The 27,737-nt window shown below is 45.0% G+C and overlaps 2 protein-coding genes and 1 long non-coding RNA gene across 7 annotated transcripts in view; 1 reads left to right on the forward strand and 2 right to left on the reverse strand.

The window, feature by feature from the left end:
- The window catches only part of MFSD2B (MFSD2 lysolipid transporter B, sphingolipid), a 39,408-nt gene extending 35,507 nt beyond the window's left edge, over window positions 1-3,901 (reverse strand). Inside the window, exon 1 of the mRNA XM_069973078.1 lies at window positions 3,824-3,901. Coding sequence (XP_069829179.1) covers window positions 3,824-3,901 — 78 coding nt within the window. The remainder of the gene's footprint in view (window positions 1-3,823) is intronic.
- Window positions 1-11,051, forward strand: part of LOC138794474 (uncharacterized) — a 59,776-nt gene extending 48,725 nt beyond the window's left edge. For all 3 annotated transcript variants that reach the window (XR_011363453.1, XR_011363454.1, XR_011363452.1), the window contains one exon: window positions 10,804-11,051. This is a non-coding gene — a long non-coding RNA (uncharacterized lncRNA). The remainder of the gene's footprint in view (window positions 1-10,803) is intronic.
- Window positions 11,052-13,986: 2,935 nt separating this feature from the next.
- UBXN2A (UBX domain protein 2A) overlaps window positions 13,987-27,737 on the reverse strand; it is a 33,520-nt gene continuing 19,769 nt past the window's right edge. For all 3 annotated transcript variants that reach the window (XM_069973086.1, XM_069973084.1, XM_069973085.1), the window contains exons 2-7: window positions 26,136-26,199; window positions 25,137-25,251; window positions 22,848-22,957; window positions 21,517-21,654; window positions 16,445-16,594; window positions 13,987-15,553 (exon numbers count right to left, since the gene is read on the reverse strand). In XM_069973086.1, coding sequence (XP_069829187.1) covers window positions 15,364-15,553; window positions 16,445-16,594; window positions 21,517-21,654; window positions 22,848-22,957; window positions 25,137-25,251; window positions 26,136-26,179 — 747 coding nt within the window. In that variant the 5' untranslated portion in view covers window positions 26,180-26,199 and the 3' untranslated portion in view covers window positions 13,987-15,363. The remainder of the gene's footprint in view (window positions 15,554-16,444; window positions 16,595-21,516; window positions 21,655-22,847; window positions 22,958-25,136; window positions 25,252-26,135; window positions 26,200-27,737) is intronic.

Here is a 27,737-nt window from a genome sequence, read left to right on the forward strand (position 1 = left end):
AACGTGCAGCCTTAGGGCCTCCTGGAAAACGTGCAGCCTTAGGGCGTCCTGGAAAACGTGCAGCCTTAGGGCGTCCTGAAAACGTGCAGCCTTAGGGCATCCTGAAAACGTGCAGCCTTAGGGCGTCCTGGAAAACGTGCAGCCTTAGGGCCTCCTGGAAAACATGCAGCATTAGGGCGTCCTGGAAAACGTGCAGCCTTAGGGCGTCCTGGAAAACGTGCAGCCTTAGGGCGTCCTGGAAAACGTGCAGCCTTAGGGCGTCCTGGAAAACGTGCAGCCTTAGGGCGTCCTGGAAAACGTGCAGCCTTAGGGCGTCCTGGAAAACGTGCAGCATTAGGGCGTCCTGGAAAACGTGCAGCCTTATGGCGTCCTGGAAAACGTGCAGCCTTAGGGCGTCCTGGAAAAAATGCAGCCTTAGGGCGTCCTGGAAAACGTGCAGCCTTAGGGCCTCCTGGAAAACGTGCAGCCTTAGGGCGTCCGGAAAACGTGCAGGCTTAGGAAGTCCTGAAAACGTGCAGCCTTAGGGCCTCCTGGAAAACGTGCAGCTTTAGGGCGTCCTGAAAACATGCAGCCTTAGGGCCTCCTGGAAAACGTGCAGCCTTAGGGCCTCCTGGAAAACGTGCAGCCTTAGGGCGTCCTGGAAAACGTGCAGCCTTAGGGCGTCCTGAAAACTTGCAGCCTTAGGGCGTCCTGAAAACGTGCAGCCTTAGGGCGTCCTGAAAACGTGCAGCCTTAGGGCCTCCTGGAAAACGTGCAGCCTTAGGGCGTCCTGGAAAACATGCAGCATTAGGGCATCCTGGAAAACGTGCAGCCTTAGGGCGTCCTGGAAAACGTGCAGCCTTAGGGCGTCCTGGAAAACATGCAGCCTTAGGGCGTCCAAAAAACGTGCAGGCTTAGGGAGTCCTGAAAACGTGCAGCCTTAGGGCGTCCTGAAAACATGCAGCCTTAGGGCATCCTGGAAAACGTGCAGCCTTAGGGCGTCCTAAAAACGTGCAGCCTTAGGGCATCCTGGAAAACGTGCAGCCTTAGGGCCTCCTGGAAAACGTGCAGCCTTAGGGCGTCCTGGAAAACATGCAGCCTTAGGGCGTCCTGGAAAACGTGCAGGCTTAGGGCGTCCTAAAAACGTGCAGCCTTAGGGCGTCCTGGAAAACGTGCAGCCTTAGGGCGTCCTGGAAAACGTGCAGCCTTAGGGCGTCCTAAAAACGTGCATCCTTAGGGCGTCCTGGAAAACGTGCAGCCTTAGGGCGTCCTGGAAAACGTGCAGCCTTAGGGCGTCCTGGAAAACATGCAGCCTTAGGGCGTCCTGGAAAACGTGCAGGCTTAGGGCGTCCTAAAAACGTGCAGCCTTAGGGCGTCCTGGAAAACGTGCAGCCTTAGGGCGTCCTGGAAAACGTGCAGCCTTAGGGCGTCCTAAAAACGTGCATCCTTAGGGCGTCCTGGAAAACGTGCAGCCTTAGGGCCTCCTGGAAAACGTGCAGCCTTAGGGCGTCCTGGAAAACGTGCAGCCTTAGGGCGTCCTGGAAAACATGCAGCCTTAGGGCGTCCTGGAAAACGTGCAGGCTTAGGGCATCCTAAAAACGTGCAGCCTTAGGGCGTCCTGGAAAACGTGCAGCCTTAGGGCGTCCTGGAAAACGTGCAGCCTTAGGGCGTCCTGGAAAACGTGCATCCTTAGGGCGTCCTGGAAAACGTGCAGCCTTAGGGCCTCCTGGAAAACGTGCAGCCTTAGGGCGTCCTAAAAACGTGCAGCCTTAGGGCGTCCTAAAAACGTGCAGCCTTAGGGCGTCCTGGAAAACGTGCAGCCTTAGGGCGTCCTGGAAAACGTGCAGCCTTAGGGCGTCCTGGAAAACGTGCAGCCTTAGGGCGTCCTAAAAACGTGAAGCCTTAGGGCGTCCTGGAAAACGTGCAGCCTTAGGGCGTCCTGGAAAACGTGCAGCCTTAGGGCGTCCTGGAAAACGTGCAGCCTTAGGGCTGCGTTCAGCTTCAGCCACCTACTGCGTCTCTGCTGTTTAATGAAAAAACAGACACATTTGTGCGCATCCGTTTTGATCCATTTTTTCCCACTGACTTCCTTATAAAAAAAAAATGGATCAGAAAACAAATCAAAGCGCACCCGTTTTTTTAGTGTGGACATATTAATTTTATAGATTTTTTTTTATAATGGAAGTCAAATCCAAATGCATCCGTTTTTTCATCCGTTTTACAGATTCGTTAAACGGACAGCAAAACCACATGCTCCTCAGTATCGGTACTCACTATACGGTGTCTCGGACAGTCACATGACCACGCTGGCTGGAGGCGGAGCTGTGAGAGTGATCCATGGTGTTATCAGTCCGCCCCATAAAGCTGAGAGCAGCCAATTCATAGACAGAGGCAAGAAGGTTTCCTCTAGAAGTCGCTGTATGGGAAGCTGCAGCTGACAGATAACAGGAGGGTCTGACATATCTGCTCCATCGCCTTTCCCAGAATCCATACTTATGCTGTTTAATAAGCAAAGTCACTACAAACCCACATGGGGGGTGAGCAGCAAAAATACTCACCATCACCCTCCAGCTTACCGTGCCCATTCATCGCCCCAGACCCCTCCATGACCATTGTTTAGTATAATTGGATTTAAAGGCCATAATTTTTTTTCTTGCTTCTGTGATACACACAGCGTTATTTATATCTTATTAGTTCTATATATTCTTTATTTATAAAAGTCGATTTTAATTCTCGAGATATATAAAAATTTTAGTTTTTCACTCTTTTTTTTAAATAACATAAAATACTTTATATATATAAATATATATATATATGCTTTATATACGGGATATTCTGTATATAAGCTGCAGTCTGGGTTTATCTTTTGTTTATTTTTTGATTTTTATTTGTTTTAACTTCAATAAATGCTAATAACATAACTAGTGTCAGGCGGCTGCTGCCAAGGTAAAGCCTCATCACTAGACTTATCAAAGGAGGCCTAGACACGGCATATATACCAAGAGCACAGCATTGTTGCTATACAACCCACTGGAATACATGTATATAGTTTAAGGCACCTGTATATAAGAACTAGAGCGGGTGCACCCTAGCCCCGGCCCAAACATCATCACAGAGAGGTCTATTTAATCCCTTTAAATTGTGGGTATTACTACCAGCTCCATCACCTGTATACCTCAGCAATGACAGGTGACAGGAAGCGTCATACAATTCTCCTAAATTCACCTTACTATCCATGTCACACAAGGACATGCCGGGTCCTCTAGGGTCAGGGACACTCTTTGGAGTCTCTCTCCATTCTGGTTAATAGAAGGGATTCCTTACAGGGGGTTACTGTCACCATATGATGTATATGATAAGGAGATGGTATGGAAAGTAATACTCTGCACTGTACTGCGCCATGGACTGTGCGCCCATCACATGACCAGGACAGGGTGTATTCCTAGAAAGTAAATAAGGAATTTTCCTATTGAGTGACAGCAAGAAGAGATGATGATATTAATATATATATATATATATATATATATATATATATATATAATGAATTAAAAGGGTGATATGCAGTGTGTACAGTCCTGTATAAATATATATATATATATATATATATATATATATATATATATATATATATATATATGTATATATATATGTATATATATATATATAATGAATGAAGAGTTTGATATGCCCTCTGCTATGAGGGGAGATCCCTCTCTATATGTGACAGTGTGCTCTGCACTTACAGGTTCTGATCCTGTGACTGGGGACATCAAAGCTTTTCTAGAACCACAAGTCTCAGCAGGCAGTACAGCCAGTCGCCCCGTGTGTACCCCGCAGACCTCACCTGGTGCTCCCGGTACAGCCGCTGCAGCCTCCTCCTGTCGGGGCTCGGTGTGCCCAGCGCCGGGGCGCTCTCTTCCATGTCAGCGGCGCAGTGTGCAGGAGGTGCAGTGCGACCCGCGGCCACTAGAGGGCGAGGAGGAGGCGCGGTCAGTGACAGCGGCGCCTGCTCATCTGTATGTGTATAGAAGGCGATCAGTGACACACGCAGAAACCGCATGCGTTATAGGAACTTTCACTGTTATAGTAAACTACAGGATACTGAGGTGTTATAACCAGTATAAATGTATAAAGTTATAAAAGCTAGAGGTGTAGTTACTAATACTGTCATGACCTCCATTTATATCCCAGCAGCCACTTCAGGTCTTGGGGATCCCAACCAGAAGCATAGGGGGATGTACCTGAGTCCTTATGGGGACACCTCTATTATAGCTGGATGGGGCCCCTAGTACAGACTTTGCATTAGGTCCAGATGCGCCTCTAAGCCCAAACATATCTCACCAATCTGCAATAACGTTTCCAGATTTTAAGGCTTTCCAGAAAATTTACCTTTTCTTTTTTTTTCTTTACATTTGGCAGATACAGCATATATATATATATATATATATATATATATATATATATATATACAATGATGCCTTGGATTATGAGCATAATTCATTCCGGGACCGCGCTTATAATCCAAATCCAATTGTAACCCAAAGCAAATTTTCCCAGAAGAAATCATTGAAATGCAGGCAATTGGTTCTAAATAACATGTAGTTACTGTACAGTATAGCAGCATGTGGTATATAATGTATAGTAACTGTATAACCCTGATAACACAGCAGCAACTGAATATGTGATATAGAAGTTACTGTACAGTATAGCAGCATGTGGTGTATAATGTATAGTAACTGTATAACCCTGATAACACAGCAGCTGGATATGTGATATATAAGTTACTGTACAGTATAGCAATCAGCATGTGGTGTATAATGTATAGTAACTGTATAACCCTGATAACACAGCAGCTGGATATGTGATATATAAGTTACTGTACAGTATAGCAATCAGCATGTGGTGTATAATGTATAGTAACTGTATAACCCTGATAACACAGCAGCAGCTGGATATGTGATATATAAGTTACTGTACAGTATAGCAATCAGCATGTGGAGTATAATGTATAGTAACTGTATAACCCTGATAACACAGCAGCTGGATATGTGATATATAAGTTACTGTACAGTATAGCAGCATGTGGTGTATAATGTATAGTAACTGTATAACCCTGATAACACAGCAGCTGGATATGTGATATATAAGTTACTGTACAGTATAGCAGCATGTGGTATATAATGTATAGTAACTGTATAACCCTGATAACACAGCAGCTGGATATGTGATATATAAGTTACTGTACAGTATAGCAATCAGCATGTGGTGTATAATGTATAGTAACTGTATAACCCTGATAACACAGCAGCAGCTGGATATGTGATATATAAGTTACTGTACAGTATAGCAATGAGCATGTGGTATATAATGTATAGTAACTGTATAACCCTGATAACACAGCAGCTGGATATGTGATATATAAGTTACTGTACAGTATAGCAGCATGTGGTGTATAATGTATAGTAACTGTATAACCCTGATAACACAGCAGCTGGATATGTGATATATAAGTTACTGTACAGTATAGCAATCAGCATATGGAGTATAATGTATAGTAACTGTATAACCCTGATAACACAGCAGCAGTTTGTAGATACAGGATGGAGCTGCAGATTCCCATAATGCAGTAGTGTAGTAGGACAGGCTAGAATAGAGAAGCAGGGCTGCTGTCAGAGGTCTGTGTGGTCACATGACAGCAATGGGGAAGGGGGGGGCAGCATGAACCAATCAGCAGTTTGAGGGGTTAGAGCTCTCGCACGGTAAACAGCATAAGCGCAAAAAAATTCCAAAGTGCAAAATTTAGCATTTTTGGTTGCATCAGATCCAGAAAAATTGTGATAAAAAGTGATCAAAAAGTCACATATACGCATATACGCACAGCCCCATAGACCAAAGGATAAAAAGTGTTATAAGCAAAACCTTAAAAAAGGTTTTAATTTTTTAAAAGCCATCAAATAAAAGTTACGCAAGTTATCATTGTAATTGTACTAACTTAAGAAACATAGATAACAAGTCAGTTTTACCCTAGGGCGAACGACATAAACATGAAACCTCCCCAAATAAAAAAATGGTTTTTTTTTTGCAATTTAACCACACATTTAATTTTTTTCTGGTTTTGCCAGAACTTGCCAGAACTGGTGTACTTTATGCAAAAATTCAGCCTGTCATTGCAAAGTACAATTAGTGGCACAAAAAATAAAGGTTTATGTGGCCTTTTATGCACAAGTAGGAAAAAACGAAAGCGCAAAAAATGGAAATTGGCCCGGTCCTTAAAGGGTTAAAGGGAGAGGAGTCCAGGAACACCCTAACCCACATCGAGAACACGTCTAAAAGGAGCAGGGCAGTATCCTGAACACAAGAGGAACTAGCTTGGATAGGACAAAGCTACCGCAAAGAAGGTCTACGTATCCTATCTCGCAGTGCAGGTAACTGGGATACTCCCAGACACTTAGCTACACCCAGATAACCACGGCTGGGGAATGTAGGACCATGACAGGACGGGTAGCTCGACACTGTAGGGCACATGGTGGTCAGACACAGTCTAAACACAAGTACAAGTATCTCACTATAAAGTATATCTTCAACTACCTCTCTTCTATTCTACTTCTCAAGCACCTCTTGAAGCAAAACGGGTTTAAGTACTCAGAGTATGTGTCAAAGATTTATCTATTCTACAAAAGTGTATTGTTTTTCTGAAAAACTTGACAGTAAAGCTGTTCTATTTTTTACATCACTGGGACTCAGTCCTATTCTGTATGCACCAGCACCTACACACACCAACTGCACACTTTGGGTTATCTTTATTTTTAATGACAGATTACACTTTTAGGGTACAAACACACACACCGTATACGCAGCAGATACGCAGCAGATACGCAGCAGATTAGATCTAAATAACTGAACACATTATCAAATTCTGCTGCGGATCTGCTGCATATCCCATTGACTTTGAGGTAGCAGACATTTACACCTAAGGCAGTACACAGTCTTGTTACATGTTAACATGCCAGATGCATCAAAGATAGGGTCCCGTCAAGTTTCCCTTTATGACTTAAAGTGTCACTGTCGTTAACATTTTTATTGCAGAAATCAATAGTCCAGGCGATTTTAAGAAACTTTGTAATTGGGTTTATTAACCGGAAAATGCATTTTTATCATGAAAAAGCAGTTTGAAGCTCTCCCCCCTGTCTTCATGGTTTTCCTATGGAGAGAGAAAGTAAAGGCAGCAAAAACAGGACAACAAAGAGTTAATTTACATTCATGTCCGGGCTCTCACCATCTGACCACTAATTAGGGCTCTGAATAGCTCCCCTGCTGAGCAATCCTTTGTTCTCTGCTCTCAGCTGCCCACTAATCTTGCTCCTTCTCCCTCCCCCCTCCCCTCTTCATAGACCAGACAGGATCCGACTGTTGAAAGTGATGAAAAAACAGTCGAGATTTTCTGATTCTGAGGAGTGGACGGCAGAAAGGAGAGGAGGGGGGGGGACATGGGAAAAGGCTTTTTACATGTAGATAATGGCAGATTTGGCTAATAAACCCAACTACAAAGTTTCTTAAAATCGCCTGGACTATTGATTTCTGCAAAAAAAAATTTAACGACAGTGACTCTTTAATACCTGCATACTCTTTCTTTCAAATCAACTGGTTTCGGAAAATTATAAAGATTTGTAATTTACTTCTATTTAAAAATGTAAAAAAATCTTCCAGTATTTATCAGCTGCTGTATGTCCTGCAGGAAGTGGTCTTTTCTTTTCAGTTTGACACAGTGCTCTCTGCTGCCACCTCTGTCCATGTCAGGAACTGTCCAGAGCAGGAAAGGTTTTCTATGGGAATTTGCTGCTGCTCTGGACAGTTCCTGACATGGACGGATGTGGCAGCAGAGAGCACTGTGTCAGACTGGAAAGAATACACCACTTATTGCTGGACATACAGCAGCTGATAAGTACTGGAAGACTTGAGTTTTTTAAATAGAAGTAAATTACAAATCTATAGAAAGAAGGATGCAAGGGCACTCACCGTTAGGTGCTGTAAACTTTAAAGGACAACTCAGACTAATTTTTTTTTTAGCTTATTTAACACACATTACAAAGTTATATAACTTTGTAATGTGGTTAAATACCCGGTCTGGCCCCCTTCCCCCACTTTCGGACCCCCGACCCCCCCCCCCCGGAAGTTAAAGAATGTATACATTACCTATTACGATCGTCACGGTCCTCTTCTCCAGGGCGGCATCTGGTGACGACGACGTCAGAGCCGGGGGGGCGGTCCGGGTCTTCTTCCTCCTCGGCGTCTTCATAGAGAGTGAATGGGACGGAAAAGGCTGCTGGTGCACATGTGCACCAGCAGCCTTTTCATTGGCTGGAGCGCATCACATGGCTTCCAGCTTGCTCAGCCCTGATTGGCTGAGGTTGCTGAAAGCCATGTGATGCGCTCCAGCCAATGAAAAGGCTGCCGGTGCGCAAGCGCACTGGCAGCCTTTTCCATCCCTAGGACCCGGAAGTGAGAGACATCGCTGGACGGCGGTGACAGTGAGGCGGACGGCGGCGAATGGAGTGGCGATCGTCACCAGAGGGATGGCGAGTATGGTGTCTGTGTGTGTCTGTGTTTTTTTTTGGGGGGTCCCGCCGGAGTTGTCCTTTAAGGTGTACATGGCTTTTGCAGGCGGCGAGGACGCCAGACTCTTCCAGCAGACAGCTGTTTTGTGTACTACACTTCTATATAACTTTCTGAAACCTGTTGATTTTAAAGAAAATTATCGACTGAGTACCCCTTTAAAAGTGTCAGTTTGTAGTGTAGCTACAGGCCAGACAGTGTGCACTATTGCAGCTCAGTTCCATTGAAGGAGAACTCCGGATAAGAAAAACTTGTTTTCTATTAAAAGTACATTAAAAGTTCTATAGATGTGTCTATACAATGTATTACTGTATCTGTACGGTTCTGCCACACTGGTAGCTGATAGAAATCCAGGAAGTGAAGAAAAATGTCCTCTGTGCCAATCCACATTGTCTCCTGCTCCTACTGCTCTCCCCCCTTAGGAGACAAATCTTCCATGCTTCTGTCTCACATTGTGTGTGTTTGCTGAGCACAGGCTGATGATGCAGACAGGGGGCAGGGCGTGATTCACCATCTCTGACCGGCCAGAAGCAGGTGTTTCAGCTTTGCCGATTGTAACACAAAACCAAAAAAGAATTTATAACGGATGCAAGACCAGTATATATAAATTTACTTTATTGTTTACATATCAGAAAGTGAAATTGTTTAAAAACAGATACATCACAAGGGGGCTAGGGCTAATACAAATCCCCATAAAAACGGTGGATTAACAAGGTTCTTATATATAAAATATACCGTCACAGAGCAAAATACAAAATGATGAACCTATACATGTACTGGGCACTGGGCTGGTACTACATACAATAGATAAATATAACTCACAGTGAGTATATAAAGATAAATAAATACCATCTTCCTATAATAAAACATTACCCATACGTGTCCTTAGTTCATGTATCCACCTCACCGTACACCCGACGCACGTTTCGCTTGTTGCTTTATCGAGGGTGAAAGTACTGGAAGACTTTTTTAGTAGAAGGAATTTACAAATTTATAACACTTAAAAAATATATTTTTTTATACCAGACTACACCTTTAAAGGGGTATTCCCCCACAAAAAAAATTATTTTTGCATTAATACGTTGCCCACCCGTAGCTTTCCATCTTTCCAATATCAATGTATTACGGATTCTGCACAGTTTTGCTGTTATCTAGATGCCCCCACCCCCACGGAATGCATAGAATCATCAGCTCTCAGTCCACTCCGACACGCTCCCTGCTCCTGGCCCCCACCCTGGGAGTCGGCACCACGTGTCCTCAATGGGCAGGGTTAGGCTTCTAACCCAGCCAATCTGAAGTGAGAGAGGACACTGAGACAGTGACAGCTGCTGTCAGAGAGGGAGCTGTCACTGTAACAGCAGTCACCCCGCACCGTGTGCCCCCCCCAGCCTTAGCAAGTACAGCTCACCATTTGATTGTTCCTCCTGACTCACGGCGGCGCTTACCGGTGACATCCCCGCGGGTCACTCGCAGCAGCGCCCCCTGGTGCCTCGGTTGTGCTCATTTGCGGCACACCTGTCACCCTCCGTCACCCGTGGCACTCCGGCACCCCCAACCCCTCCCCGTCATCCACGCCGGGGCTCCTTCTTCAAGATTTTTTGTGTGTAGGTTCTTATAGCGGATTTATGTTCATTGATCCTCACTCTGATCTCACGTGTAGTGTGTCCCACATAAACCCGCCCGCATGGACATCTCAACATGTAGACTACATCACTCGTCCTACATGTATACATCCCTTATACATGAACATAAATCCGCTATAAGAACCTACGCACAAAAAAAAAAAAAAAAAAAAAATCATCTTGATGAAGGAGACACAGGAAAGTCTTGAGAAAGAAAATAAAAAGTATGGTAAAACTTCTGTTGCACGCCACTTCCATGGGTTTGGTCACAAAGTGTGTGACCTGAGGTGGCTTGTATTAGAGGAAATCTATGGAGCAAGCAGTAGTGACATAAAGAGGAAATTGTTACAAAAATAAACATTCTGGATAGATCATCTAGAAAGTCTGCACCCGAAAGGGTTAAATGAAATCTGTAACTTTGCAGTATTCTTATAGGGTAGATTAGCATTACCATCTTTACATTTTCCTATTAAGATGACGTTGATAATATTGGTGGTTTATACTATTTTAAAATGAGAAAATAGAAGTGTGTTATAGTAACCATCTCTATTATTATAGATCTGTAACCTATATGTAATTGTTTTTATAGTGATTTGATATGTAAATGAGCAACTGCTATAAATATGGTGAAGGGTGCACTTCCATTGTGCTTGAGAAAGGGGGCGGACCCCCGAAACGTAGCAAGACGTGTGGTCGCCATGTGAAGAGTGAGAGTCTTCAGACAGGAATGGAGCTTACCAGCGCTACGTCGTGACCACCGGATTCTCCCGACTCCTGAGCACTGTGGTGATAGCTGTTACTTTGATATTTTGGGTGAATGTTTCATTGCAAAAGAAAATACCTACAAACAAAGAGCTATTCTCAAGATATTCATGTGTCCTGGTTTTTTGCTATTTGGATATTAAGGTGACCCAGTGAGGCGGCTGGGTTCAGGACTGTTCACACACAGTGTTACTAGGCACATTTGCATTTATTTTTGAGTTGTCTGCTGCACAGTCCCACAGTCTCAGCTCTGCTACACGGCCACACAGTCTCGGCTCTGCTACACGGCCACACAGTCTCGGCTCTGCTACACGGCCACACAGTCTCGGCTCTGCTACACGGCCACACAGTCTCGGCTCTGCTACACGGCCACACAGTCTCGGCTCTGCTACACGGCCACACAGTCTCGGCTCTGCTACACGGCCACACAGTCTCAGCTCTGCTACACGGCCACACAGTCTCAGCTCTGCTACACGGCCACACAGTCTCAGCTCTGCTACACGGCCACACAGTCTCAGCTCTGCTACACGGCCACACAGTCTCAGCTCTGCTACACGGCCACACAGTCTCAGCTCTGCTACACGGCCACACAGTCTCAGCTCTGCTACACGGCCACACAGTCTCAGCTCTGCTACACGGCCACACAGTCTCAGCTCTGCTACACGGCCACACAGTCTCAGCTCTGCTACACGGCCACACAGTCTCAGCTCTGCTACACGGCCACACAGTCTCAGCTCTGCTACACGGCCACACAGTCTCAGCTCTGCTACACGGCCACACAGTCTCAGCTCTGCTACACGGCCACACAGTCTCAGCTCTGCTACACGGCCACACAGTCTCAGCTCTGCTACACGGCCACACAGTCTCAGCTCTGCTACACGGCCACACAGTCTCAGCTCTGCTACACGGCCACACAGTCTCAGCTCTGCTACACGGCCACACAGTCTCAGCTCTGCTACACGGCCACACAGTCTCAGCTCTGCTACACGGCCACACAGTCTCAGCTCTGCTACACGGCCACACAGTCTCAGCTCTGCTACACGGCCACACAGTCTCAGCTCTGCTACACGGCCACACAGTCTCAGCTCTGCTACACGGCCACACAGTCTCAGCTCTGCTACACGGCCACACAGTCTCAGCTCTGCTACACGGCCACACAGTCTCAGCTCTGCTACACGGCCACACAGTCTCAGCTCTGCTACACGGCCACACAGTCTCAGCTCTGCTACACGGCCACACAGTCTCAGCTCTGCTACACGGCCACACAGTCTCAGCTCTGCTACACGGCCACACAGTCTCAGCTCTGCTACACGGCCACACAGTCTCAGCTCTGCTACACGGCCACACAGTCTCAGCTCTGCTACACGGCCACACAGTCTCAGCTCTGCTACACGGCCACACAGTCTCAGCTCTGCTACACGGCCACACAGTCTCAGCTCTGCTACACGGCCACACAGTCTCAGCTCTGCTACACCATCTCACAGTCTCAGCTCTGGTACACTGTCTCACAGTCTCAGCTCTGCTACACCGTCTCACCATCTCAGCTCTGCTACACTGTCTCACAGTCTCAGCTCTGCTACACCGTCTCAGCTCTGCTACACCGTCTCACCATCTCAGCTCTGGTACACCATCATCATCAGGCATAAGCAATGCAGGATGGGAAATGTAGTTTTGTATCTTGATAATAGACCATCTTTTAAAAAACTTGTAACTCAGGAACTGCAGCAGCTAGAAAGATGGGAGACGTCTCAAAATACTCAGGGGGACTTGGTGAGTAAGGCCAGCTAGGTTTGGAAGAATTACATTTTTTTGCTCTTGGGGGGAATACCCCTTTAATACCACAAAAGTGGTGCAAATTGAAGGATAAATTTCCCCCATTACATGTGTACACAGTATATTCCTGCTACAGTCCTAAGCAAGCAACATAGTGGCCTCTGCCCGGAACCCAGTTCTGTGCACTATTCACACATGAGAGCAAACAGACAAGACACAAGGGGGGAAAAAAAAAAGAAACCAAACAGAAGTTGTTTAAAATGTTTAATTTATAAAAACAGAACCTAAAAAGTTATCCAAACGCACAGCAATCTTTACAAGGCAGCATGCGGATTAATAGGCATCATCTCCCTCTATAATGAGCTGCCAGCAGGGGGAGCTGATGAGATCATGTGTGGAGTAGTGCAGCACCCCTGCTCATGAGTGATTGTTGTCTTCAGCAGAAAACAAATACTGTGTTCCCTTTATACACCATATCATATGCCCTAAAGCAGAGATGGAGAACCTTCGGCCCTACAGCAGTTGCAAAACTACAATTCCCATCATGCCTGGACTGTTAGAGACAAAGCTTTGGTTGTCCAGACATGATGGGAATCATAGTTGGTGGAACAGCTGGAGGGCCGAACATTGCCCATCCCTGCCATAAGGGAAGCAGACTGCCTTTGTCATCATGGCACTACATGAAATCCTGGCACTCGGGAGGGGGGTCCCTGCTTCTAGAACATAATTCACACCAATAGTAATGGGGTTTCCAAGCAATTCTTATTCATTCTCACACACCCCAACAAGCTCTTAGAGCAGTATCCCTTAGAATGTCACTGTCATGATAAAAAAAAAGAGATAGGCATGTCAAAGGTTTTCGTCAGTCCTGGTCCAAGTGTTCATACTGTACAGATCGGGAGAAGGAACCGGGAATAGACAGTGCTCAGCGTGGTCCTCAACCAGAAAGTGTCACACGATCAGTCGGGCCCTGACAGATAAGTCTATGGAGGCCGACTGATTTCACTGACAGAGCGGGGAGCAGACCAAACTGCAGAGCGTCCTTTGAACACTCAGACCCGGACCGATTAAAACTTTTGACACATTAAAAGTTTCTTATGATGACAGGTAGACTTTAATGCAGGGATGGGGAACCTTCGGCCCTCCAGCTGTTGCAAAACTACAATTCCCATCATGCCTGGACAGCCAAAGCGAAGCTTCGGCTGTCCAGGCATGATGGGAATTGTAGTTTTGCAACAGCTGGAGGGCCGACGGTTCCCCATCCCAGCTTTAATGTATAGCACTCCTGCTCTTGCAGAACTACAGAGCCCGTCATGCAAAGACCAGCGACAGCTAGAGAGCCACATGTCAGAAAACACTTAAGGGGTTAACAGTGACCAACACTTGTGGTGGCTATTTCTCAAAAGTGACAACAGAAGTGCGGCCATATTGGTTGTCACAGAAGCTTCTAAGCAAGCGACAACCACATTTTCTATGACTGGATGCGCAGTCTGGCCAGGGTCAGGCACGGCCATCATTGGGTAACCCTAACCACTCTCCCCTTTAGAAATTGCCAGAAAATTTCCAATAATTAGGGGCAAACTGGGCGAAATAACAAGCATTACGCCAGAGTTTAATGGAGGCAAAACGGCGAGTTCTGACCACATGCTTAAATGAATCATATATAAGTTTTGTTTTTATATTCGGGCAATGATTGGATCCTGGAGAAATTATAACAAAAACAAACAAAAACAACACACAAAGCTTGTGGATTCACATATGGCATAAATGTTACAATTGTATGACTTATAAGTGGATTTGCTGTGGATTTCAGTCTTTGCATTAAAGGGGCAGATTACCAAAAATGTTTTCTTTCAAATCAACCGGTGCCAGAGATTTGTAATTTACTTCTGTTAAAAAAAAAAAAAAAAATCTCAAATCTTCCAGTACTTATCAGCTGATGTATGTCCTGCAGGAAGTAGTGTAAGTAGTCTTTCCAGGCTAGAGAGCAGATGTTTTCTATGAGGATTTGCTCCTGTCACAAACAGAGGTGGCAGCACTGTGTCAGAGTGGAGGGAATACGCCACTCCCTGCAGGACATACAGCAGCTGATAAGTACAGGAAAAGGTGAGATGCTTTAATAGAAGTAAATTACAAATCTCTTGCACTAGTTGATTTGAAAGAAAAAAAATTAAGGTGAATAATCCCTTTAAAGAGGAGTAAAATCCATAGCAATCATGCATCAGAACCTGTGTCATGTTACTCCATGTGCGACTCCACCGCTAAGAGCCATTAATCTTGCCTGCTATGCCAGGACGTTACTATACATAATCTACTTATTGCCAAACAGAATACTGTAAAGCCATGTGTAGCAGAAAGGTCTGCGGGAGAAACCTGAGGAGTATGAGCTGTGGTGTAAGGAAATGCCCCCCGCACATAGCAATACAGAACCTCACAGTGTAATGCCGTGCAGGAGGCGCAGCAAAGCAGCAGTGTCTGCACAGCGCCAGAGATACAGCAAGGCATCCAGGACAGTGGATTTGTACAGTCTATTCACAGTGCTTCTCAGATCACACACTATGCGCTAGTCTCCTGCCCCAGTGGTTAGCGGCACCCGCTGCAGATGCTTCCTGGGTTAGAAGTCCCTGAAAGGTTCTGAGGTTTTCTGCCGTCTCTGCACCAGGACAGCGTTCTGCAGCCGAGCTTCCTGAATGGTGACCGCCTCATCCAAAAGATCCTGCAGTGGGAAGGAGGTCGCCAGTGTGAAGGGGATCCTCTCTGATTTACAAGGGAGGCGTTCTACAAAATTCCTGACATCACTGATCCTGAGGAAGAGAGAAAAGAGAGTGATTTACAGCAGGTCTGTTACATATTATAAATGCATATGATGGGAGATCCAGCACTAAGGTGGACAGAGCACAGTATATGTCGTTCCAGTATTGCAGGGTGAAATACTAGAATACGGCAGGAATTGGGAACCTTCCCTCCTACTCTGGCTGTCCAGGTATAATGGAAATAGAATTGTAGTTTTGAAAACGCTGGAGGGACGCAGGTTCCCTACTCCTGGAATATGGAGACCTGTTACATACAAATATGTACAGTACATTACAATGTCCATCTGCATGGGAATAGCTCAATAAGTAACGGGCTGAGGACCTCTGCTGGACACATCAAATACTGCAACAATTAGGAGGAAGTGAAAGGACCACGAGATTTCCATAGAACCTGATCGGTGCCGTCCATCCCTCATACTGTCATTATGGTGAAAACTCTACGACAAATGCGAGATATGTCAAGATGTCTAAAACCATAACGCAGATTGTAATAAGATCTAACATTGGTGGTTGAACTGCTTGTCGATGGTTCCCAAACAGGAAAACATTCTACACTGCATATATCCGAAGCTCGCTAAAGGGATTATCCAGTCTTTAAAAAAAAAAAAAAAACGTGGTCGCTTTCTTCCAGAAACAGCACAACTCCTGTCCTCAGTTTGGGTGTGGCATTGCAGCTCAGTTCCATTGAAGTGAATGGAGCTGAACTGTAATACCACACACAACCTGAGGACAGGGGTGGTGCTGTTTGTGGAAGAAAGTAGCTGCGCTTTTCCCAACCCTTAAAGGTGGAGCTTCATTACAAATTCCACAATACTGATTCCAGAAATCTTGTAGGGCTTTCCCTTTGATAACACAATGGTGGGCAGCAAATGTTTGCATTACCTGTGTGTAGTGTTAAATTTCTGAACTATCCTCTTGCCATCAGCGAGCCAGATCTTGATGTTGGTCTGAGGTTCCTTGGCATTCAGCTGCACCGTCGGGAGATCCTGCTCATCCCTGTTCATTGCTTTGGTGACTACATTTGGGGTTGCACTGCAGGAAGGAATCACAGAACTTCACAGGTATATATTCACATATCAATAATAAGACAATTTGCATCAATGAGACACTTAACCCTTTGATAAGGACACAATTTTTATTTTATTTTTTCCTCATTCCGAAACTGCATATTTTTGTGGCCTTGTTTTTTTGCCAAAAAGTCTGAGGTACACGTGTTTGTATACAGTTTGCTATGAAAAGACAAATGTTCTTCCCCCTAAAATAAATTGGATACATTTATAGAATATGTGTTACTAAATAATAAAACATATGGGACTTATCTGTGTCTTTACTCTATTTTTCATATAATGCATTTATTTTCAGGCCTATACAGAGACTTTACCAGAATTTGTAATAGTTTAGTGGCACACTCAGGTGATGTATGTATATCAAGGTGTGCTAGCTACCTATGGCTCTTAACCCCTTAGGGACCAAGGCTATTTGAGCCTTAATGACCAGGCTCATTTTTCAAAATCTGACCTGTCTCACTTTATGCTCTTATAGCTCAGTGATGCTTTCATGTATGCTAGCGATTCTGAGATTGTTTTTTCGTAACATATGGCACTTTATGTTAGTGGCAAAATTTGGTCACTGTCTTGTGTGTTTTTTGTGAAAAACATCAAAATATCATGAAAAATTTGAAAATTTTGCACTTTACGAACTTTTAAATTCTTTGCTTCTAAAAAAAAGAAAGTCACATGACAAAAATTAGTTAGTAAGTCACATTATCAATATGTCCTCTTTATTCTGGCTTCATTTCGTAAACATGCTTAAAATTTTTTAGGGTGTTACGGGGCTTAGAAATGTATCAGCAAATTATCAAATTTTCATGAAATTTCCAAAACTGATTTTTTTAGGGACCAGTTCTTTTTTTAAGTTGATTTAGGAGGCTTGTATACTGGAAACCCCCATAAGTGACCCCATTTTGGAAACTAGACACCTTAAAGAATTAATCTAGGGGTATAATGAGCATTTTAACCCTACAGGGGCTGGAGGAAAGTAATCACAATTAGGCCGGAAAAAAATGGAAAATAGAAATTTTCCAATAATATATTTGTTAAGATTAGACTATCTCATTTTCATAATAAACATGAGAGAAAATGCACCCCAAATTTTGTAATGCAGGTTCTCCTGAGTAGAACGGTACCCCATATGGGGGCGTAAACCACTGTATAGGCACACAGCGAGGCTCAGAAGGGAAGGAGCGCCAATTAGCATTTTCAGTGCAGATTTTTCTGAAGAAGTTTTTGAGCGCCAGGTGCGTTTGCAGAGCCCCTATAGTGTTCGCAGAATAGAACTCCCCCAAAAGTCACCCCATTTTGGAAAGTGCACCCCTCAAAGAATTCATCTTGGGGTTTGGTGACCATTTTGACCCCACAGGTATTAGAGGAAAGTATTCAAAAGAAGACAGTAAAAATGAAAAAATAGAATTTTTCCAATAACATGTATGTTTAGTTTGAAATTTCTCATTTTCACGAGGAACAGGGGAGAAAACTCACCCCAATATATGTAAAGCAGGTTCTCCTGAGTAGAACGGTACCCCAAACATGGGTATAAACCACTGTATGGGCACACAGCGTGGCTCAGAACGGAAGGAGCGCCAATTAGCATTTTCAGTGCATGATTTTTCTGAAGAATTTTCTGAGGGCCAGGTGCGTTTGCAGTGCCCCTGTAGTGTCAGCAGAATAACCCCCCTCCAAAAGTCACCCCATTTTGGAAAGTACACCCCTCAAGGAATTCATCTTGGGGTGTGGTGAGCATTTTGACCCCACAGGTATTAGAGGAAAGTATTCAAAAGAAGACAGTAAAAATGAAAAAATAGAATTTTTCCAATAACATGTTTGTTTAGTTTGAAATTTCTCAATTTCACTAGGAAAAGGGGAGAAAAAGCACCCCAAAATTTGTAACGGAGGTTCTCCTGAGTAAAATGGTACCCCATATGTGGGCATAAACCACTGTATGGGCACACAGCAGGGCTCAGAAGAGAAGGAGTGTCATTTTAGTTACAGGCATTATGTGGGTGTTTACTGGTTATCTGGGGTGGTAATGGACAATCTTGGGGTGTTTACTGGCTATCTGAGGTGGCAACAGGCAATCTGGTGGGGTTATGGGCAATCTGGGGTGGTTACGAGCAGTCTGTGCCAATCTGGGATGGTTACGGTCAATCTGGGGTGGTCACGGGCAATCTGGGGTGGTTACGGATAATCTGGGGGTGTTTACTGGCTGTATGGGGTGGTTATGGGCAATCTTGGGGTGTTTACTGGCTATATTGGATGGTTATGGGCAATCTAAGGGTGTTTACTGGCTTTCTGGGGTGGTTATGGGCAATCTTGGGGTGTTTACTGGCTATATTGGATGGTTATGGGCAATCTAAGGGTGTTTACTGGCTTTCTGGGGTGGTGACGGGCAATCTGGTGGTGTTCACTGACTATCTGGGGTTATGGGGTTAATCTGGGGTGGTTGCGAGCAATCTGGGGTGGTTGCAGGCAATTTGGGGTAGTTACAGGCAGTCTGTGGCAATCTGGGGTGGTTACGGGCAATCTGGGGTGGTTACGGGCAATCTGGGGTGTATACGGGCAATCTGGGGAGATTATAGGCAATCTAGGGTGGTGACGGGCAATCTGGGGTGGTTACAGGTAATCCAGGGTGGTTACGGGCAATCTGGGCACTTGACTTTGGTGACAGGCGTAAAAAAGTGCCGGCACCATTTGGAACAAGCGATCAGTGGTATATAGTATAAACCGCTGATCACTTGTACTGGGACCCCACCGGGTGGACACCGATCATTGCCCCATGCTCTCCGCCACCTCCGGTGGTGGAGAGAATGAAGCTTGGATCATTTTTAGGAATCCATCACTGTGAACAGAGTCTGTTCACAGAGATGGCGGCGGCCATCTTGGATCAGATGGCCGCCCTGGGAGGGGGGGGGGGTCAGTGACCAGGTCACTAGGGTTAATTCTGGGGAAGGGGGGGACATGTTCTCATCTCCTCTCACCGTGGATGCACGGTGAGAAGAGATGAAAGCGTTCAGCTGAGCTGGCAATGTCTGTTACCGGTGGCCGCTGTTATACTGGTAATAACGGCGATCGCCTGTGAGGGGACTTGCCGGGACTGACCCCACACTCTGCCCCAACCCCTCAGCTACCTCCGGTAGCTGAGAGGAGGGGGCTGCGGGCATTACTGGCGCCGCTGCACTATTCTGCACCATCGCCATAAAGAGCTGATGGCAGTAGAATAGAGCCCATTAGTGATCGCCGTAAAAATCCGTATCGGCGGTCACTAATAACATAATACACGTATTCTCTGGGTCGCTACGGTTACGGTGATACCACATTTGTGTAGGTTTTTTTAACTATTACCACTTTGGCGCAATAGAAACGCTCTTCCTAGCAAAAACCCACAAAACCTGTCGCCGCATTGCAAGATCCATAGCGTTCTCATCTTTTGCGCGACAGAGCTGGTTTTGGGCTTATTTTTTGCGGGAAGATCTGTAGTTTCTATTGATACCAAGTTTTATATGTATATGACTTTTTGATCTCTTTTATGACGTATTTTCTAAAGTGGATTGATAAAATACAGCTATTCTGGTACTGTTTTTTTTTTATTTTTTTTTTACAGCGTGTGTCGTGCAATATAATTATTGATATAGTTTTATAGATTGGGTCGTTACGGACGTAACGATACCAAATATGTATAGGATTTGTGTTTTTGATCACCTTTATGTCATGTTTTATTGGGTATAGGGAATATAATGCATCTTTATTATTGGGGGGGCTGGGGGGGGGCTGTGTTGTGTTTGGTGCACATTTTTTTTCACTTTTTTTTACTTTTACACTAGTGTACATTACTGTACACTAGTGTAAAATACTTTGATCACTGATACAATACATTGCAGTACCTGATGTACTGCAGTGTATTGTATCATGCCTCATGCTGACAGGCAATAGCCGCGGCCACCCATGTCAGCATCAGGCATCGCCATGGTGACCCCGGGGACCTTCATTAGGACCCCGGGATCACCATGGAGACATCGGAGGACCGGACGGCGCCGCGGGACATCGCGATCACGTAAGTGACCCACGGCGCTGTCCGGGATCCACCGGGACCCGTTAGATGCCGCTGTCATGGTTTGACAGCGGCATTTAACGGGTTAAACTGCCCGGAGCGGAGAATCCTCCGCTCCAGGCAGTTACAGGAGGGTGTCAGCGGTCACACTGACCGCTGATCACCCGTCCAGCAGCCGCCGCCGGGCGGTAATTTATTCCGATGCGCCCGCCGTTAAAAGGCGTACGCATCGGAATAAAGCCCATTAGTGGCCGCCGTGAAAAGGCAGCATGGCGGTCACTAAGGGGTTAAAAGGGGTTATCCAAAAATGGAAAAAACTGCTACTTTCTTGCAAAAACAGCGCCACCCCTGTCCACAGGTTGTGTGTGGTATTACAATTCAGCTCCATTCACTTCAATAAGCTGCAGAACCAAACCCAAACTGAGGACAGGAGAGGTGCTGTTCCTGGAAGAAAGTGGCTATGTTTTCTGAAGTCCTTTAACATATTAAGCCAAGGTGCAAGAACAGGTTAAATATTAACTGCTCGACTGATCAGCTAACATTGACAAGATGGCGACGATTACAATGAGGCGGATAAGACAACTTCACCTTTGCTTACACATACATAACATATAGGATCATCTACAGCCAGGCTCTTCTGGGATTTAGCACACTGTACTGACACAGTGTAAGCATTCATGGACATTGTTGCATTATATGCCATGCACACACATGGTCTGTCTAGTGCATAGAGACCAGATGTGGTGACATGACCACATGCATACGCTGTCTCTAGCACAGCCCTTGTATGTGTGATAGCAGACTGTACAATACCCTATGAATAACCCTAATCGGCACTGTAAAATTCTCACCTTCCCAATCTGTAACCCTGGCCGGAGAAGGGATCCACATACTTCTTTCTGATCAGGTACTCTTCACCTTTTCTGTCTTCCACATTCACTGACAATTCTTTCTTTGCAAATGTCTTGTGCAGCTCTGGGGGGAGCTCTCTGACATGGGAGAAAGTAAGACCATCCATTAATCGTGGGCAAAGGCAAAAGAAAAGGCTTAGAACATATTACTTTGTAAACCCCAGGTGTCAAACCTGCGTCCCCTCCAGCTGCTGCAAAACTACAATTCCCATCATGCCTGGACAGCCATGATTGTAAATGTAGTTTTGCAACAGCTGAAAAGCTGCAGGTTTGACGCCCCTGCTGTAAACCATGCAGTCCTATGTACAGTTACATGTAGAGTGTGCCTAGCTGGTGTGGTCTTACATCACGTATTTAAGACTCCCACTGCTTCTTCTATAGGAAACCTAGGAATGGTCAAGTGCCGGATAATCAGACTAAAGGAACTGTACGATGATGTAGCCTTTAAGGTAGGGATGGGGAACCTTCGGCCCTCCAGCTGTTGCAAAGCTACAATTCCCATCATGCCTGGGCAGCCAAAGCTTTGCCAAAAGGTTCCCCATCCCTGTCATTTATTATTTTTAATTTTTTTTTGCAAAAATCAATAGTTCAGGCGATTTTAAGAAACTTTGTAAGTGGGTTTATTACTTGAAAAATGCATTTTTATTATGGAAAAGCAGTTTGAATCTCTCCCCCCTCTCTTCATTGTTCTCTATGGAGAGGGGAGGGGAGGAGGGAGATGAGGCACCAAAACAGGACAACAAAGAGTTAATTTACAGCTAAATCACCATGCTATCACCTCTGAAGTCAGCTCTGACCTCTCTGACCTCTGAATACCGGCTTTCACACAGCTCCCACTGTGTAATCCTTTGTTCTCTGCTGGCGACTAATCTCCCTCCTCTCCCCTCCCCTCTCCATAGGTTACACAGGGCTCGACTAATGTAAAATAGTCGAAATTTCCTGATAATGAGCAGTGAATGAGAGAGAAGGAGGGGAGGGACCTGGGGAAAATCTTTTTGAATGCAGATAATGGCATTTTTGCCTAATAAACCCAATTATAAAGTTTCTTAAAATTGCCTGTACTATTGATTTCTGCAACAAAAAAAACAAAAAAAACACGACACTGACACTTTAAAGTTAACGCGTGATAGAACACCTTCAAGGATGGTGTCTGATCTCACACCATCCTATAACTGGATTAAAGCATGCCTGGGATAACTATATATTGAGAAGATGGACGTTTCTGCTGTTATCCGCTATCACGGCTGTGCACCATATGAGATGGCACATACCCCTTCTTCATGGAGTCCATAAACTGACGATTCACAGCATCTGTATAGTCCCTGAGTTGGCCGTCATTGATTGTAAATCCATTTTTCCACATCTTTATGACAACTTCTGCCTGGAAAATGAAATGAAACATTGTAAAATTTACTACAGCCAATATCCCTCGAATGTAATGATCCACATTTCCACAATGCTTGGCCAACATAACTCTGCTAGGTCCTTGTGATGCCAGAAGCCCTGGGACTGGCAGGAGAATAAGCCTGAGGTGTTAGCGGATAGTGTCAGCCAGCGCTACAAGTCCGTTCTAGAACAACGAAGAGAAGAGTTCAAGAAAAAATGAGTATATTCACATACAGCAGATTTGTTCTAGATGCTCATTTCCCATAGAGTGCTTTGAACTAAAACAACCCAATTTAGATGTATAGAACTGATATCCAAGCACAACGGTCATTTCATGATAACCTGTCCGGTGTATGTACATAAGGAGCAACACTACAGACATTATAGAACAGGGGTAGGGAACCTTGGCTCTCCAGCTGTTGCTAAACTACAACTCCCATCATGCCTGGACCGCCAAAGCTGGGAGCATGATGTGAGTTTTGAAACAGCTGGAGGGCCAAGGTTCTCTACCCGTTATAGAACTTGTACATTCTATTTGTGGACCAGTTCCCCTCCATAGACTGTATTGCTAATGTTCAGTTCTTACACAGAAAAGAAGCCCTGCACACCCATACACACCCTAAGAAGCAGCAGCATAAAGGACATTATAGAGCAGTATCAGCTACTTGATCACCTATGTGTCCCTCCCCAGCTTTCCGCCTCACCTCTCAGGCAGCTGTAACCTGATCATTCAGTGAGAGGATGCATTTGAGCCTTTTTTTTGAGTAAATAATACATTTAAGAGTTTGATAATAAATTTCAAAGCTTGGACTATTGAATTACGCAAGTTATTGAAATGTCAGTGACTAAGTGCTGAAAATTCTCCAACAAATCTGCCTAATGTGAATATATACGACATATCCCAGAATACACAATGGGGAGAATTTATCAAGACCGCCATACTTGTACACTAAGTATGCCAGGTGCAGGCTTAAAGGGAATCTGTCAACACCCGGACGGGACCCAAGGTGCTGACAGTGTAGCATAGGCGTGTGTTCCCTTGTGTGCATGGTCCCTGTCTTCAAAGTTTTCATGCAGTAGATTTAATATACTCTTTACAAACACACTTGAATCAAGTGTCAAAGAGGAGTAGTGGCTTGGTGTCTGTGCTGCACCTCTGCATGCCTCACAACTACTTCCTCCTCCCCGTTTTCTTGCATATTTACCCATTGGCCTGCCTCCTGCTCCCCATTGCCATCATGTTGTTGTGCACATGCGCCATTGCTGCCAAAAGCCATGCACACCGACTTGCCAGTTCGCATCTGCGCTGATGGTTCCCTCTGCATTCAATGCACGCATGCTGCTCTTCCACCCTAAGGAGCATGTGTGAATAGCGTTACCAGGAGCGTGCCGATGAGGGGGGACGTCAATGCTGGCAGCCAAGTCGGCTTGCGTGGCACTTGCAAACAAGGGGGCATGTGCACAATATGACAACAACAGGGAGCAGGAGGCAGGCCATTGGGTAAATATGCAGCAAAATGTGAAGGAGGAAGTAGTGGTGAGACGTGCCGCACAAATGCTGAACCACTACTGCTCTTTGACACTAAGGGCCCTATTCCACCGGACTATTATGGTTCAGATTATCGTTAAATCATTTGAATCTAAACGATAATCGTTCGGTTTTAATGCAGTTAACAATTAACGAACAAACGAGAAATCGTTGATCGCTTTATAAGACCTGGACCTATTTTTATCGTTGCTCATTCGCAAAATGTTCGCAAATCGTTCGCATTGAATAAGACGTTGTTAGGTCGTTCGCAGTAGATACAAACGCAATAGCAAATAAATAGCGAAGAAAAAACAGTCGCAATTACGATCATAAGTAACGATTATCGTTCCATGGAAATGAGTGAACGTTTTCAGGTCTTTCGCAATAGCGGTCGTTTGAGATCGTTAACGATTATGCAAGCGATAATCGTCCGGTGGAATAGGGCCCTAAGAGTGTGTTTGTAAAGAGTATAAAAAAACTACTGCATGGTGGCTTTAAAGACCAGGACCATGCACACAAGGTGACACACACCTATACTACACAGCCAGCATCTCAGGTCCGTCCCAGTGCTGACAGATTCCCTTTAATAAATGCCCCCTATATCTGATCAGCCATTTACACAGTACCACAATGACACACAACGTACCTCGTCTTCTGGAGAAGCATTAAGGACGCCCGCGTCATTTGCTTCTTCAAACAAGCTGTTCACAAAGGAGTCACATCGCTTCCTCTCGCTGCTCCTCCCCCTCATCCTGAAAACCCTAAAAGAATGCAAAGACGACATACCAATGATATAGACAAGTTGCCCAAATGGTTACCATCCAAACCAGTCAACAAAGAATTTATTCACTTGGGAAGTCCAGGATCACATTTAGGCAGTAGGATAAGAGGTGACCACGCTGAAGCCTCCGTATGCTGTATGAATGAGGATGTCCAGTGCTGGGGCTCTCCATGGCTTTTATGATTGAGTGCATATTCTAAGGAATTCAATATGTTATAGGCTCCTACAACCCCCAACAGTGCTGAGGCCTCTTCACTGCCTCCATAAGGCTGTACCTGGTATTGCAGCATGTCCAACAGGCATGAATAGGAGGTGCCAAGATTCCCAGACACCCAGCTGCTAACTGACGGCTGACTGCCTACACACAGTTAAATTGACAAATGACAATCAGCAGTCAGTGAACAGAGGGAGCTGGTGCTCATAAATATTAAGGACTACTGAGCACATACACACTATGGAGAGGCCTAGTGTGCAGTTCTCAGAATTATAGTTATTCAGGGGGAGATCTCTGGATCAGATGCACAGAACAGTGTAAGTGATACATCACTCTGTTCAGCTTCTCTGTCACTAGTTTATGCTACCGTGACATAGGACGCCATAAACCTGCTGACAGATTCCCTATAATCAGCTGATCACTGGAAATGCCAGGAGTAAGACCCTCCAATCTAATGACCTATCCTAAGCAATATGAAGTTAAGGCTCCTAGTGAGCGTCCCATCGTTGCATCACGTTAGAACATGTGGCCTCCATTTACAGAACAGAGGAGACTCACAGTCTAATAATTGTACAACCGCCAGAACCAGTTACGCAGCACTTGTTACATAATTCCTGACAAGTGAAACACTATGAAGAAACTCTCCGTACCTGTCTTGAGGCTTCATTGCGTCAGTCTTGTCAGCTTCCCTCATCTTTGCACCGATTCATTCTTCTGCACATGAGAAAAACAGGGATAAGTTGATGTAATTTTATGTAGTGCTGCCTCACTGGTCATAGTCTGCTAGTCCCATGATCCTTTATAATTGACATAGTTAATTCAATCATTCCAGCAGCCACCACTAGGGGGAGCTCACTGAGTACAGATTAAGTGTACAAACACACACGGCTTATACGCTGCGTATTTACTGCTGCCATACGCAGCAGATTAGATCTAAATAACTGAACACAGTATCAAATCTGCTGCGTATCTGCTACGTATCTGCTGTGTGTGTTAGTACCCTAATACACTGTGCGTAGTAGGTGTCCCTTGACAGCTACCTGGGTTGTGGAGATGCAGGCAGCATTCACCATGGAATAAGTAAGGACCAGGAGGTAGAGATCAGCAAGACCACAGCACTGTCTGAACAGGCCTGGGGAGTATCCAGATGGCAGCACACGCTACATGACTCTCACAAGTGACAGATGGCCAGAAAATGCTGAGTTATAGGGTATGAGTCAGGGAGATTACATAGGGTTCTAGTCACAGCACTATATAAATAAATAAATATATATATATATATATATATATATATATATATATATATATATATAAAACACAACAATCACTGAGCTCTGGGAGATCAGTGAAAAAAATCCAATGAAGTACTAACTCAAGAGTCTCCATTGATATATTGCCCCTTATAAATTTAAATATGTAAAAAAGGGTCTGTGTAGCCTCAGTTGCAAGTTTCAAAACACAGGAATAGCCAGATATCCCACACAGAGTGGGTATACGGCATACATAATAACCCATAATAACACCCTGCAATAAAGATTCCCCACAATTCTAAGGAGTGCCAGCTTGGAATGCACACTTCAGGATTTCCCTGGGGACACCAGCAGACCTGGCGGATCTCATATAGTAAGGTACAGCATGTCCCTTTGTCATCTGTGGCTCCCCAGGCATGATGGGAATTGTAGTTTTGCAACAGCTGGAGGGTCGAAGGTTCCCCATCCCTGTCATATACTAAGGGTGGTATTACACGGGCCTGTGATTGGCTGAGTGGCCTATCAGTTGACAGGCCGATGTGAAGCTAGAGCACGCGTGGGACCCCGGGAGAAGCGGACGTCAGGAACAGTCCTGGAACGTGGATGGGTAATGTGTGCCAGGTTAGGAAGGGCTGCAAGGACATCGGTAACGATGTCCTTGCAGCTCTTGCTAAACGATTATCGGGCTGTGTAATAGGCCCAGTAAATGAGCGACGATTTGGCCCTGCTCGGCCCGTGTAATACCACCCTTAGTATATGACAGGGATGGGGAACCTTCGACCCTCCAGCTATTGCAAAACTGTAACAGGGCCTTAAGACTATGCAAATTGTGTTACAATCCCTGGTAACTCCTTTAGGGTATATTTACATTACAGAATCAGCAAGGAATTTCAAGCGTAGTTTGTGCCACAGACTCTGCTTGAATTTCTGCCTGTCCCAATGATTCAATGGGATTCCTAAGGTACTATCCGCCATCCGCCCAAAGAATTGACATGTCACCTG

This window comes from Dendropsophus ebraccatus, chromosome 6, assembly GCF_027789765.1.
Source record: "Dendropsophus ebraccatus isolate aDenEbr1 chromosome 6, aDenEbr1.pat, whole genome shotgun sequence".
NCBI classification, from domain to species: Eukaryota; Metazoa; Chordata; class Amphibia; order Anura; family Hylidae; genus Dendropsophus; species Dendropsophus ebraccatus.